The sequence below is a fragment of the Talpa occidentalis genome, unplaced genomic scaffold, assembly GCF_014898055.3.
Source record: "Talpa occidentalis isolate TD23 unplaced genomic scaffold, MPIMG_talOcc4v2.1 talOcc4.12, whole genome shotgun sequence".
NCBI lineage: Eukaryota > Metazoa > Chordata > Mammalia > Eulipotyphla > Talpidae > Talpa > Talpa occidentalis.
Genome location: NW_023601212.1, coordinates 80,613,864 through 80,628,003, shown reverse-complemented (window position 1 = coordinate 80,628,003; position 14,140 = coordinate 80,613,864). Strand labels below are relative to the sequence as shown.

Here is a 14,140-nt window from a genome sequence, read left to right as displayed (position 1 = left end):
CTGTGAGAGGTGATTGCATGGGGGAGGGTGGGGGTCCAGCTTAGGAGTCCAGAGGAGCTCTTTCTGCTCTTTTTTTTTTTTTTTTTTTTTAAAGATTTGTTCATTTATTTGTTTGTTTGTTTATACATACAAGCACTGGGTACAGTCAGAAGCACAGGAGGGTGAGAGAACTCACCAGAGCCAGAGCGGGGAGCAGAGCAGGCAGAAGGACCGAAGTACACTGCTGAGGGGAGCAGCAGGTGGCAGGAGAGGTCTGCGCACCATGTGGGACCCTCCTCCAATGGCCAGGGAGCAGCCGGGGATCGAACCGGTGCCTCAGAGGCTGCGGGCAGCTTCGCAACCCAGCACCCAACCGCTGCGCCACCAGGGAGGCCCTCTTTCTGCCCTTAACTCACTTCCCTTTCAGGGAGGTGAGATTTCCCTTCCTCTTGTACTACTATTTAAGTAGGGAGAGGATCTTTGCCTCTTACTGGAACCACTGCCATCTCGGGGATATGGGGGTGGGAGGGGAAGGTGTGGCCCCCAGTAGTTGGAAAGGACCTTGCTACTCAAATGCTGAGGGGTTTGGAGCGTGTCATTGTTGGGGCAGTGATCTGGACAGTATTCCCCTACCCCCACTAACTCTTTGAGTTGCAGGTGAGTGTGTTTCCTTGTTGGGGAGGTTTCTGTGTGTTTTGGGGGGCTCTGTGGAGCTGCTTTCCATTCAAGCATAATCTCTTTTTGCAGGCCTCGGAACCCACTGGTGGCTTCCTCTGTCTGCTCTTGGCCATGGCCAGTGAGAACTCTCCTCTGCTGGCCTACCGGCTCCTGGGGGAGGAGGGAGTTGCCTTCTCTGCCAATGGGGCCGGGGTTTCTGGAGGGGCACCTGCCCGGAAGCTCTCTACTTTCCTGGGTGTGGTGGTGCCCACAGTCCTGTCCATGTTCAGTATAGTTGTCTTCATGCGAATTGGTGAGTTGGGGTAGGGGTGGAACTTACCCAGAGGTGCGGTGGGAGGAAACAGGAACTGGGTGAAGTGAGTGGGTGAAGCGCTTGGTGAAGGGGCTTACTGTGGCCTTGTGTTCAGCTCTGCCCTTCCATAACTTTCCACCAGGGAGTGGGAGTGTGAACCACTCTGTGACTTGCTTAGCCTCTTCTGTCCCAGGGTTCGTGGTGGGCCATGCTGGACTGCTGCAGGCTTTGGCCATGCTCCTGGTAGCCTACTTCATCCTGGCGCTTACCGTCCTGTCTGTCTGTGCTATCGCCACCAATGGAGCTGTGCGAGGCGGTGGAGCCTACTGTATCCTTCAAACTGGATGGACTGGGGTCTGGGTTCTCCTGGTTTCATAGGGATGAGGTGGGGCCCCTTCTGTCTATCCCCTGGGGGGAAGGGCCAGAGGGAAGCCAGTTCTAATGAATGCTCCAAAGGCATGTTAGCCACTTTCCAATCTACCAGGTCTTCCCCTCTGCCATTTTGGTTCTTCTAAAAGTCTTTTCCATTAGGTAGTAGTCATTTTTCAGAGGAGGAACTAGAGTTCAAGAACAGTAGTGACTTGTACAAAGTCACACAACTTGGGGATGCTTGGAGGGGACACACACTGCTTCTGGAAACAGTCCTGGTGTCTGTAGAAAGACAGAGGGGGCCCTTCCTCATACTCCATTTCACTTTCTTTTCCCTTAACGCTCACCTTCTGCTTCCACTTTTAGTCATGATCAGCCGGACCCTTGGGCCTGAGGTTGGGGGCAGCATTGGCCTCATGTTCTACTTGGCTAACGTCTGTGGCTGTGCTGTCTCCCTGCTGGGACTGGTGGAAGCCGTGCTGGATGACTTCGGGGCTGGTCTGTGCTCCCCGCCCTGGTCGGGCAGCTCTGTGGGTTTGTGCACTATCTGGGCTTCTGAGACCAGGTGGGAGAGAAACCCTCTCCAGGAGAGGAACAAAGTGATCCATTAAATTGGCTTTCTTGAACTTCTCCTGTTTGCCCAGCCACGTGTAGGTGTCCAGGAACTTGTCCTGGCCCAGGGGGAGCTTACCTTCTAGTTGGGTTGGCCAAGTTAATACCCCTAAAATTGACAGCAAGATTGGTAGTAACCCCCAGGAAGGGCAGGGATGTGGGGTACAGTTGAATGGGGAGAGCTGGGAAGATGGCTTCTCTGAGGACAGATGAGCTGAAGAGAAGGTCTGGTTCTGCTCTGAGTCATTGTTGGGGTCAGGTCCATCCTCAGAGCCTGACCTTCTAACACTGTTCCCTCCTTTCTGCAGATGCCACAAGTTCCAGTAGTTTCCGGGTCCTGCCCCAGGGTTATGGCTGGAGTCTGCTCTATGGCTCCCTGCTGCTGGGCCTCGTGGGCGGGGTCTGCACACTAGGGGCTGGCCTCTATGCCCGAGCTGCCTTCCTCACATTCCTCCTGGTTTCTGGTTCCCTGGCCTCTGTGCTGGTCAGCTTTGTGGCTGTGGGCCCCAGGGACATCATCTTGCCCTCTCGGACGGGCTCCAATGGCTCCTCCCTGCCACCCCAGGTTGGCCATTTCACTGGTTTCAACAGCAGCACCCTGAAGGACAACTTAGGTGGTGAGCTGGCACAGAGGGCCAGGGTTCTTGGGGCGAGGGGTGGGCACATGTGGGGTTTGGGCCTTTAGAATCCCCGCACAGCAGCAGATGTCACAGAGCATCAGGGGCAGGAGGTCCGGCCCTCAGACCAGAGCAGTTTGATTACAATCCATCTGGTGTGCTGGCTGCCAAGTGTTTGGCCCTGTGAGGAGAGGGACCACAAGATAGTCCCTATCTCAGAGGAACTTATTTATCTGGAGAGATAATATGTACATCAGGAAACAATTACATAGACCTAGTGTGATTCGAGCAGATAAGAATCTAAAGGGGGTGTCCTGAGCTTAGGCTGGGGAGGGCTAGAGCATGTGGAGCTGGAGGTGACTGGAGGTGAGTTGGGGAGTTGGATGGGAGTGTGAGAGAGGGTGTCCGCGAAAAAATCATGGAGGAAGGCCTGGAGGAAGGACCCGAGGAGGATGGGGGAAGCAGGGAATGAGGACTGCTGGGCCAAGGTCAGAGATGGGGTCAGAGCTGGGGTCTTAGTGATAATGGTAGGGGAAGCAAGGGCTGTGGGATGTGAGGAAAGGGTGGTAGGGTCAAAATACCTGGATCTCTAGGAGGGATGCTTACATCCTTTCCTCCCTGGAAATGGTCCCTCCTCAGCCTTATATGCCAAGGACTACACCACGGGGACCATGATGACCTTCGCCAAGGTCTTTGCTGTCCTTTTTAATGGCTGCACGGGCATCATGGCCGGGGCCAACATGTCAGGTGAGAGCCCCTGCCTGCTGTCTTCATCATCCGGGTGTGCGGGGCTACCACCCTCCCTGTGCCACTACAGGGGTGCTGTTGGATCTGGATGTAGGGCATGATGGAGGGCTGACCTCTGTCTCTGCTCCTCTCCTTCCAGGGGAGCTGAAGGACCCCAGCCGGGCAATTCCTCTGGGTACTATCATCGCAGTTGCCTATACCTTCTTCATCTACACCTTGCTTTTCTTCCTCTCCAGCTTCACCTGTGACAGGTGCCTGGGGAAGGGGTGAACCTGGCCTTAGAGGGGGTGGAGTGGGGTGTCTGGAACAAGATTGGTATACTTGGATGGCCAAAGGAAGCACAGGTTGGGGAACAGTTACTCAAGTTTTGGGGTGCAGAGAAAATGGGAACTGTTTCTCCCATTGGGGAAGAGATAGAGCTGCTGCCTCTGATGGGGAAGGTTGGCTAATGGTGAGAGGCAGCTAGAAGCCAGCATTTGTCATGTGCCTGGTACATTTGGAGGCATTTGGTTTGCGAATGGGGTGGGAGGGAGTGGCTTTCTAGTCAACTTGTATTTCCATAACTGGTTGGGTCTTTTGAATATATCATTGGGGGTGGCCACTAGGTAATTGAATCCAGAGCAGCTCAGTGATAGTGATTGATCTTTTACTGTGGTCCCTGAGACTTGGGCTGAGGTCAGTTGAGAATACCCAGTTTTTTTGTGTTTTTTTTTTAATTTTTTTAAAGATTTATTTATTTATGCATACAAGAACTGGGATACGGGCCAGAGGTGTGCGTGTGGGGGGAGAGGATTCACCAGAGACAGAGTAGGGAACAGAACAGGCAGATTGACCGAAGTACACTGCTGAGAGGAGCAGTGGGCGAGTCAGGAGAGGTCTGCTGCGCCATGTGGGTTGCTCCCTGGCCGGCCAGGGGGATCGAACTTGTGCTGCAGAGGCTGCGGACAGCTTCATAGGTTGCGTCTTAACTGGTTGTGCCCCCGAGAATACCCAGTTTTTAACCTCACACAGAGATGTGTTCTTGCAAAGACCCAGGGTGGCGGCACACTTTTATAGGTGTCTTCATTCCTCTCCCTCTAGAACCTTGTTGCAGGAGGACTATGGGTTCTTTCGCTCCATCAACCTGTGGCCCCCCCTGGTGCTGATTGGGATCTATGCCACTTCACTGTCAGCCTCCATGAGCTCCCTCATCGGCGCCTCCCGCATCCTCCATGCCCTGGCCCAGGATGACCTCTTTGGTGCGCTCTGCCCTCCTCCTTGCCCGGCTTCAGGTGTGCCCACCATGTCTGGTTCCCTCTGTCCCCACTTGGCCCAGGCCAATGTGTCTGTCTCATTTCTGTTTGCACAGGAATAATCTTGGCGCCAGCCAAAGTTGTGTCCCGAGGTGGGAACCCCTGGGGAGCTGTGCTCTATTCTTGGGCTCTAGTGCAGGTAAGTATTCTTTTGCAAGTTGCCCTTACCCCAAGGCCCTCCAGGTCCCCTGGTCCTATGAGTGTAACCAGGATTGGGGGCGGGCCTTACGCACGGTCTGGGAGGTGTGACTGGAAAGGCAGGATGCTGTACTGTTTGGTGGGGGGTGGGGATGGACCAACGCCCAGCCTCCTGGTCCTTGTCCAGTTGGTGCTCCTGGTGGGGAAGCTGAACACACTGGCTGCTGTAGTCACCGTCTTCTACTTGGTGGCCTATGCTGCAGTGGACCTGTCTTGCTTGAGTTTGGAGTGGGCCTCGGCCCCCAATTTCCGGTGAGAGAAGATGCCTGCATCCCCAGGGAAAGAGAGGGAGGAATGGAAAGACTCGGGCCGAAGGGGGTGAGGCTGGGAATGGGAGTGGCATGGCGTGGTGTTGGGCAGGCCCTGAGTTTCCTTCCTTCTCTCCATCCACCCCAGCCCCACCTTTAGCCTGTTCTCCTGGCACACCTGCTTGCTGGGGGTGGCCTCCTGCCTGCTCATGATGTTTCTCATCAGCCCTGGCGCCGCCGGCGGCTCCCTGCTTCTCATGGGCCTGCTTTCTGCCCTGCTCACAGCTCGAGGAGGCCCTAGCAGCTGGGGCTATGTCAGCCAGGCCTTGCTTTTCCATCAGGTCAGAGGAGCTTGGATGAGGGCAGGGAGGGGAGGAGGCAGCTTGGGAACTCCCATCCGTCAAGATAGCTTCCCCTTCCCTCTGCTGGAGTAGGTGTTCCTATTCCAGGGGTGTTGGATGGGGACCGCCCACTCCACCCCTTCCTCCCCTCCATCTCCCATCTGTCTCCAGGTGCGTAAATACCTGCTCCGGCTGGACGTCCGGAAGGATCATGTGAAGTTCTGGAGGCCCCAGTTGCTGCTCCTGGTGGGGAACCCCCGGGGTGCACTGCCTCTGCTGCGGTTGGCCAACCAGCTCAAGAAGGGGGGGCTCTATGTGCTGGGCCATGTCACTCTCGGAGACCTTGGTGAGCTGCTCTCACCCCCAGCTTCCCTCTTCCTCAGTCTCAGCCACCTCTGTTCTTTGGGTCCCAGAGACCTCATGCTTCTTTCCAGTGACCCTCGTAGGCAGCCACTGCCCTGGCCAGACCTTCTTTCTGTCCCTTTGAGATTTGGGTTCTGGAAGAAAGTGTGAGTTTGGCCCACATTTGCTGCCTTTTTTCCCTACCTCCTCTACAGACTGCCTGCCCTCAGACCCCGTGCAGCCACAGTATGGGGCATGGCTGAGTCTGGTGGACCGGGCCCAGGTAAAGGCCTTTGTGGACCTCACCCTCTCGCCCTCCGTGCGCCAGGGGGCTCAGCATCTGCTGCGGATCTCAGGTCTTGGTGAGCTGATCCTTTTTGAATCCCCTCAGCCTTCTCTGTGGCCCCTTTCAACCTATGCTCCCCTCTCCTAGAGAGTAAACCACATATCTCAGACTCTAAAAGGAACTCACAGTCAAGTGCAGATAAGACTCAGTGCTCAAAGATTGCAGTGTATGATACGGTGTCAGGGGAGAGCATATTAAGGACTAGAGATGGGGTTACATTGTTTTTTTTTTCCTTTTGAATTCAGAGTTAGGACACAGGCTCAGAAAAGCATGTTGCATATCTGGAGACAATTATTTTGACACTGGGGGGGTTACTCCATTCCATCAAACCTAGGACAGATAGTGTCTTTTTTTTGTATTTTTTAAAAAGATTTATTTATCTATACATACAAGAACTGGGGTACAGGCCAGAGCTACAGGGTGGGGGGTGAGAGGATTCACCAGAGACAGAATGGGGGGCAGAATAGGCTGATCTACTGAAATACACTGATGAGGGGAGCAGTGGGCAAGACAGGAGAGGTCTGCTGTGCCATGTAGGTAGCTCCCTGGCCGGGCAAGGAACTCGTGCTGCAGTGAGTGTGGATAGCTTGACAACACTGAGATTCTAACCCCTGCACCGCTAGGGAGGCCCCTAGGACAGATGGTTTCTAATCCCTCTGAGTTTCCTCCCTCTGAGTTCAGCGGGAGGAAAACCGCTATGCACTGATGTGGCCACCAGAGATTCTGTGTTGAGATGGTATCTCAGCTGAGCCTTAGAAGGGGTGGGAGGTAAGAGTGGTGTACTGTGGCCCCAGTGGCCACAGAGGATGCTGAGGAATAGTGGGAGCCTTGATGCTTTCGAATGAAACAGAAGATTCCCAGAGCTGTGACTGTCTTAATGCTGAGGCGTCTGCCTTGTGTCCCCAGCTTCCTCCAAATCCATGCCCAGCCACTTCTTTACCCCTGAACTTGCATCTCTCTCCTCTCGAATGTGCTTCCTTCACTTAGAACCTGACTAAAGTCCAGCAGTGTTGAACATTGCCCTGTTTGGTGTAAATCAGAACCCTGGAAATTGCTCTGCAGGTGGTGTGACTAGTTTAATTTGCAAGATCAGCTCAAGTTCACACCTGCAGAGGTGTCTGAGGTATTTTGTTGTCATTGGTGTCAGGCATCCTGACACAGAGCCAGGGGCTCTGCTTTCTCAGCCCACCTTTTATGGGTAATCCTGTGCCAAGGGAGTGCTAGTTTCACAGAATTCAACCTGTGGAAATTATCCCAAATAAAGGGGAAGGATTCCTTCTTAACAGTACATTCTTCTGTCAGTTAGTACTTGATTTATTGGCAGTGTCTTAGAAGAGGTCTCAGGTCTTCTTGTAAACTCAGCCCTGTTAAAGGTGGGCGGGGGTTACCTGATTCTATATTGGTGGCTCAATATTAACACGCAGGAACTCGGGCCTCCCTGGTGGCGCAAGAGGTTAAGCACAGCACTGTGAAGCAATCCGCAGCCTCTGCAGCACGAGTTTGATCCCTGGCCTGCCAGGTAGCTACCCACATGGCGCAGCAGCCCTCTCCTGTCTCACCTGCTGCTCCCCTCAGCAGTGTATTTCAATCAGTCTGCCTGTTCTGCCCCCTACTCTGTCACTGGTGAATCCTCTCACCCCCGCCAGTTCTGGCCTGTACCCCAGTTCTTGTATGCATAAATAAATAAATCTTAAAAAAAAAAATAGGCAGGAGCTGTGGGAAAGGACCTGGGGCGGTGGTTGGCCCCCACACCAGCTTAGAGGCTCAGAGAATGGGCTCTGGTGCTGGGTGAATTGGGATCACCCATTAGCCCTCATATCTACCAGCCATGAGCCTTGGGGCAAATGACTTCATTGCATTGTGCCTCACTGGGGTTCCTTATCAGTAAAAGGGGGAGAACAAACAGTCCTTACCTCATAGTTGCTTTGGAATGTAATGAGTTAAGCATGAAGTGCTTTCTACGGGAGGTGACCTCCCCCACCACTTATTACATGGATGTTAGTTAGCTGTCTCTCCTTGGGGACCATGCATTCTCAGGTCATTCAGACTTTACAGTATCAGAAAGAGATTGTGCAGCCCCAGCTGTGACTTCTCATCCTCCTCCAGCAAGGACTAGGTGCTGTTTCCCTAGGGACTGAGACTATGAGCTAGACTCAGAGGGTCTGGTGTACCCAGTAGAGTCAGAGTTGTCTCCCATCATGAAAAAGGGGTGCTGTTAGAAGATTGCCATGGACTGGAAGTGCTCATTAGTTAAAAGAATGCTAAGACGAGCTTTGCCTTATTTAAGTAGAAGAGTTAGTCATAGAGACAAATCAAATAAATGCATGTGAAAGTGTTTGGGAAAACTAAGTCATTATGTAAATGTGCATAATGTTGTCTTAAGAGCCCAGGCACAGTGGGAACGTCATACCTGATGGCTGACACATGTCGCTGTCAGCGTGCTCATGTGGGTGTGTGTGAGCATGGCGGCGTAAACTCAGTCTGTGAGTCTGATTCCTGTTTGTTCCTTCCTGCTTCCTCCTCTCTGCCCCCAGGTGGCATGAAGCCCAACACATTGGTCCTAGGTTTCTACGATGATGCTGTCCCTCAGGACCACTTCCTGACAGACCCAGCTTTCTCAGAGCCTGAAGATGGCACCCGGGAAGGCGGGTCCCCAGCCCTCAGCACCCTGTTTCCCCCACCACGGGCTCCTGGGAGCCCCCGGGCTCTCAGCCCTCAGGACTACGTGGCCACAGTGGCAGATGCTCTCAAGATGAACAAGAATGTGGTTCTGGCCCGGGCCTGTGGGGCTCTGCCCCCTGAACGATTAAGCCGTGGGTCAGGGGGCACCTCTCAGCCACATCATGTAGATGTGTGGCCCCTCAACCTGCTGCGGCCACGGGGTGGGCCTGGCTATGTGGATGTCTGTGGCCTCTTCCTGCTGCAGATGGCAACCATATTGGGCATGGTGCCTGCCTGGCATAGTGCCAGGCTCCGGATCTTCTTATGCTTGGGCCTCAGGAGGCTCCTGGGGCGGCCGAAGGGCGACTTCGGGCACTGCTGAGCCAGCTGAGGATCCGGGCTGAGGTGCAGGAGGTGCTATGGGGTGAGGGGGCTGGGACCACAGGGCCTGAGGAGGAGGAAGGGGACTTTGTGAATGGCAGGCTGGGAGACACTGAGGCAGAGGCCCTGGCATGCAGCGCCAACGCACTGGTCCGGGCCCAGCAGGGGCGCGGTAGAGGAGGAAAGCCTGGTGGGTCTGAGGGTGGGGATGGCCAGGAGGGGCCAGCCACTGCTCTCACCTTCCTGTACCTTCCTCGACCTCCTGCGGATCCTGCTCGTTACCCCCAGTACCTAGCGCTGCTGGAGATTCTGACCCAGGATCTGGGCCCCACGCTGCTCATTCATGGTGTCACCCCGGTCACTTGCACTGATATCTGATGCCCCATTCCAGTAGTGTGGGGAGAGCCACCAGGTCCCACTGCCCACCTTGCTTAGCAGATGAAGGGAAGGGCTGTCTCCTGCCAGCCCACCCGGCCCTGACCTCACATGGGACTGGAGCCCAGCGGAGGTATCAGGATCCTGTCTCTGGCATGTCAGCCCTTGGGAGAGGGCCCTGGGTGCAATAATATGGGGGTGTGGGAGTCAGCAACCTTCCTCCCCCTCGGCCTCCCTCTCTTCACCGGTGCCTTGAAGGGGGCTGGGTCTCCGCTTGTGACTAGGCTACCTCAGTCTCCCCTTCCCCAACAGACTTGCTAATCTCTGAGGTTGTGACATTTTTGTTTTATTTTTCTAACTGCTGAACGTGAATAAAAGACCAAAACACTACAGGCTGGCCTCGCACTGCTGCAGGGGAGTTCTGACGGGGAGCGGGAGAGATTTGCTTGTTGGGGGGTTCGTGGGAGAGTGGCTCGGAGCATCCCGGCGCGGGGTGGCCACGACGGGGCGGGAGGGGAACGCGGCAACAGGCGGCCCGCAGCCCGGCGCGCGGGGTTGGGGCGGGGAGCGATTCCCGCTGGGCTGGAGGGGGCCGACTAGGGGAGGGACGGCAGTTTAGGGCCTAGGGGGCCACGTGACCCTCCCCCCGGAATGCGGTGACGTCACCGGGGGCGTGGCCGTCCCAAAAATTGGGGAGGAAGAAGGAAAAAAGCCAGAAAAAGTTTCTTTCCCGGAGTCCTAACAGAAGTGTGGGACGGAAGCAGTGGTCCAGGCCGGAGGCCCGGGGCTCCTTGGGGCCCTGACTGCTGTCTGGAGCCCCCCCGTTCCAGGCAATGTCGGGACCCACCTGGCTCCCTCCGAAGCAGCCGGAGCACGCCAGAGCTCCTCACGGGAGAGCGCTCCCCCGAGGTGCGCCCGGGCCGCCACCAGCCCACGGTGCAGGTAAGGTGGACCCGTGCTCGGAGGGGCCCACGGCTGCCCGGCACTCACCTCTGCTCCCCCCCGGCTCCCTTCCACCCCGAATCTTGCTTCTTGCTCCCGCTTCCCCCAGGCTGGCCTGGGACCTGCCCTCCCCGCGTCCAGCCCCATTCTCCGACCCCAGGTGCAGGGGGGAAGAGAATAGTGTGACCCAGGAGTGCGGCTTCCACAAATGTCACCCTCCTATCCCTCCCCATCCCACCTTTACTGTTTCTCCCCTCACCTCAGCGCTGCAGCCCCACCCCAGGGCCAACTTCTGCCCCCTCCCATCTGAGCAGTGTTACCCGGTCCTGGGGGGACCAGAGGATCGGGGGCTGGCCTGGATGGGGTGCCATGGAGCACCCCAGCGCTCACAGGTGAGATGGGTGGGTGAGGGTGTGGGGACACCAGGGTAGGAGAGGAGAACCTGTGATTTGCATTCTCCTTTTTTTTCCTCTGTTCCCAGGGGTTTCCCCCAGACAGGGGGGCCTTGCGCCCAGGAAGCCTGGATGCTGAGATAGATTCTTTGACCAGCATGCTGGCTGAGATGGATGGGGGTCGTGGCCAAGCCCCAAGGCGGTCGGAGCGGCAGGGAGACTTCCTGGCAGGCTCCTGTCCCTCCCTGCTCCTTGTCCCCTGCCCACTCCTCCTCCCTACCAGTCTGATCCCATCTCTAGATTCTCAGAGCAATCTACCCCACCTCCCCTTGACCACTCACCCCTTCCCCCCATGGAAGAAGCAGGGCCACTAGAGTTTACTAGGTTGCCAGCTGCAGGGGGGCGGGGGCAAGACCTTGTAATAAATCTGGGGGCCACACATAAGGAGGGGGGGATTCCACCGGTGTGTCCTGGAATGGGCCCTGCTCATGTCTTCTGGTATCTCTCTCTAGGCTTATGAGGCCCCTCATCTCCCCGCCTACAGCACCGGCTCAGGCTCCCTGAAGCTGAATGGAGGGGGTGTGCCTCCCCCATCACTCCCAGTGTCTCCCTATGGGGGCCCGACTCCGGCCTCCTATACTACAGCCACCACCCCCGCCGGCCCTGCCTTCCCTGTGCAAGTGAAGGTGGCACAGCCAGTGAGAGGCTGTGGACCCCCCAGGCGGGGGACCTCTCAGGCCTCCGGGCCGCTCCTGAGCCCTCATTTCCCTCTCCCGGCCGAGGTGAAATCTGGGGGTCTGGTTATAGGAACCACCGTGAGTCAGGGCCAGGGAGTAAAGAGGAGGCTGCTAGGGTCCCTGGCCCTGCAGAGGAGGAAGAGGTGGAGGGTATGGGCCCCAGGTGAGTCCTGGGTACTGGGATTTGGGATCCTTGCAGACAACTGGGCACCGATTGGGTGGGATGGGGGGATCCCTCAGGGTTGTGGGGTAGTTCGGAGATACAGGACCTGGGGGTGGTGCTGGGTGGTGGTTGGGGGGTTGAGGGGTTAGGAGGCATACCAGCCGCTCACACATGCCCTGGCCTCTGGTATGAGTTTTTTTCTGGATGAGCTTTCTGGGTGGAATTGCCTGGTCACTCTCAGGGATTTTGACAGCATTGGGAGGTAGAGGCAGGACTAAGTAACTGATTCCCACCTCCCAGGCCCCCTTGAACCAGCCACCCGAGGAAGAGCTTGAGAGACTGACCAAGAAGCTGGTGCAGGACATGAACTGCCCACCCAGTGGGGAGTACTTTGGTGAGCTGAGCTGATGGGCACTGGGGGTGGGGAGGCTGGAGAATTAGAGGGACAGGGGATCTAGCTCCTGGTCTGTGCACACTGACCCTTCTTTTCCATGTCCTCAGGCCGGTGTGGTGGCTGTGGAGAAGATGTGGTTGGGGATGGGGCTGGGGTTGTTGCCCTTGACCGTGTCTTTCACGTTGGCTGCTTTGTGTGTTCTACATGCCGGGCCCAGTTGCGGGGCCAGCATTTCTATGCTGTGGAGAAGAAGGCATATTGTGAGAACTGCTATGTGGTAAGTATTTGGGACTTTGGGAGCGGGGGAGGGGGGTCAGCAGCAGGAGGCAGCTGGCTTCCCTCCGAGACAGAAACTAGATGTTCAAGCCCCAAAGAACAGGCTCGGAACTGGGGACTACAACTGACAGGAAGAAGGGAGGAATGAAGTAGCTAAATCTTGCCCTTTGGAGGTTAAGGACAGCAGTCCCTTACAAATGTGGGGCATTTACTTCACAGTTAAGGGAATATGTTCAGTTCCCACAATACCCCTGTGAGGCAGGAAACAGCAGCTCAGAGAGGTTAGGATTTGTATTCAGATCTGTTTGAGGATTCCTTTCATGGGTTACATGTAGGGGGTTATAGAAACAGGTAGGTGGGCAGGCAGAATACCTGCAGGCCTGCCATGGGCTGCCCCAGCCCTGACCTTCATGCTCTCTTTCCAGGCCACCCTGGAGAAGTGCTCCACATGCTCCCAACCCATCTTGGATAGGATCCTTCGGGCCATGGGAAGGCCTATCACCCTGGCTGCTTCACCTGTGTGGTGTGCCATCGTGGCCTTGATGGCATCCCCTTCACAGTGGATGCCACCAGCCAGATCCACTGCATTGAGGACTTCCACAGGTCAGGCTGGGTCCCCAATTTTTGTCTTGGGATATCTGGCCTCTCACCTCTTCTTCATGTCCCAGTTACAGCTTCTGTTTCCCCAACCCTGGGAAACATTGCTCTTGTCCCTGAGGTCTAAGACCATACTTTTGGTCTCTTCTGTTCCCTCTTTCACCCCATCTTCTCTGGCTGTTAGTTCCACCCAACTCTTGGGTTGAGAGCCTCCTTGGTTCCCTTCCACCCCAGGAAGTTTGCCCCACGATGCTCAGTATGTGGTGGGGCCATCATGCCTGAGCCAGGCCAGGAGGAAACTGTGAGAATCGTTGCTCTGGATCGCAGTTTTCGGTCACATTGGCTGTTACAAGTGTGAGGTCAGGAGGCCTGGGCAAGGGGGGGTGCTTCTGGGGCTTGGGTTGCTGGGTTATGGTAAAGCACATGGGAAAAGGAACCCAGGGATCCGTGTCTGATGGAAAGCTGTTGCTTCCTTCCCAACAGGAATGTGGGCTGTTGCTCTCCTCTGAGGGTGAGTGTCAGGGCTGTTACCCGCTGGATGGGACATCTTGTGCAAGGCCTGCAGTGCCTGGCGCATCCAGGAGCTCTCAGCCACTGTCACCACTGACTGCTGAGTCCTCCTAGGAGCAGCTGCTACTTCTCCATTGTCATTGACCACCCTGTCTGACATCTGTTTTTACAATTTTGTCACCAAATGCTGTTTTCTTTTCCTCCAATCATGAAATAATAATCCCTCAAGAGTTTACCAACACTTTCAAGTCTATTGTTTCATCTGATCTCACAGCAGCCCAGCACACCCTTGTTGACTGTCTGCATTTTTAGCCACAAAGTGACTTCCCCAGATTGCATGGGTTCCAAATGGTATAACCAAGATCAGAATTTTAAGTCCTCGTCCAGTTTTTGTCCACTACACACTTTCAATGTAGTTTGGTGTAAAGACTTTCCTCTTTTAGTGATGGGGCGCAGGTTGCAGCATGCTCCAGGGAGGCAGCATTTTCTGTTCTTAAGTCTGCATACTCAATGCACTGAATAAGGAACTGAACATCCCTGGGGTGGGGATGCATTTAGCCTGGGGCAAGTCCAATCCTGCCTTTTGGTAGGGTCCTCAACCTACAACTTACCAAATCACTGGCTGGGGATAAGAAGGAGATTTGCGAGTTT

At 55.6% G+C, this 14,140-nt stretch overlaps 1 protein-coding gene and 1 pseudogene across 1 annotated transcript; both read left to right on the top strand.

Moving 5' to 3' along the window:
• Window positions 1–626: 626 nt before the first annotated feature.
• Window positions 627–9,885, top strand: LOC119241573 (solute carrier family 12 member 9-like). The gene is given in 15 exon segments (XM_037506926.2): window positions 627–636; window positions 727–949; window positions 1,143–1,277; window positions 1,685–1,816; window positions 2,239–2,547; window positions 3,187–3,294; window positions 3,434–3,545; window positions 4,375–4,532; window positions 4,643–4,725; window positions 4,912–5,036; window positions 5,181–5,373; window positions 5,545–5,719; window positions 5,931–6,077; window positions 8,596–9,048; window positions 9,051–9,885. Coding segments are annotated over 14 exon segments (2,742 nt in total). The 5' UTR covers window positions 627–636; window positions 727–768; the 3' UTR covers window positions 9,482–9,885.
• Window positions 9,886–10,143: 258 nt separating this feature from the next.
• LOC119241572 (thyroid receptor-interacting protein 6-like) lies at window positions 10,144–13,919 on the top strand (annotated as a pseudogene).
• The last annotated feature ends 221 nt before the right edge of the window (window positions 13,920–14,140 follow it).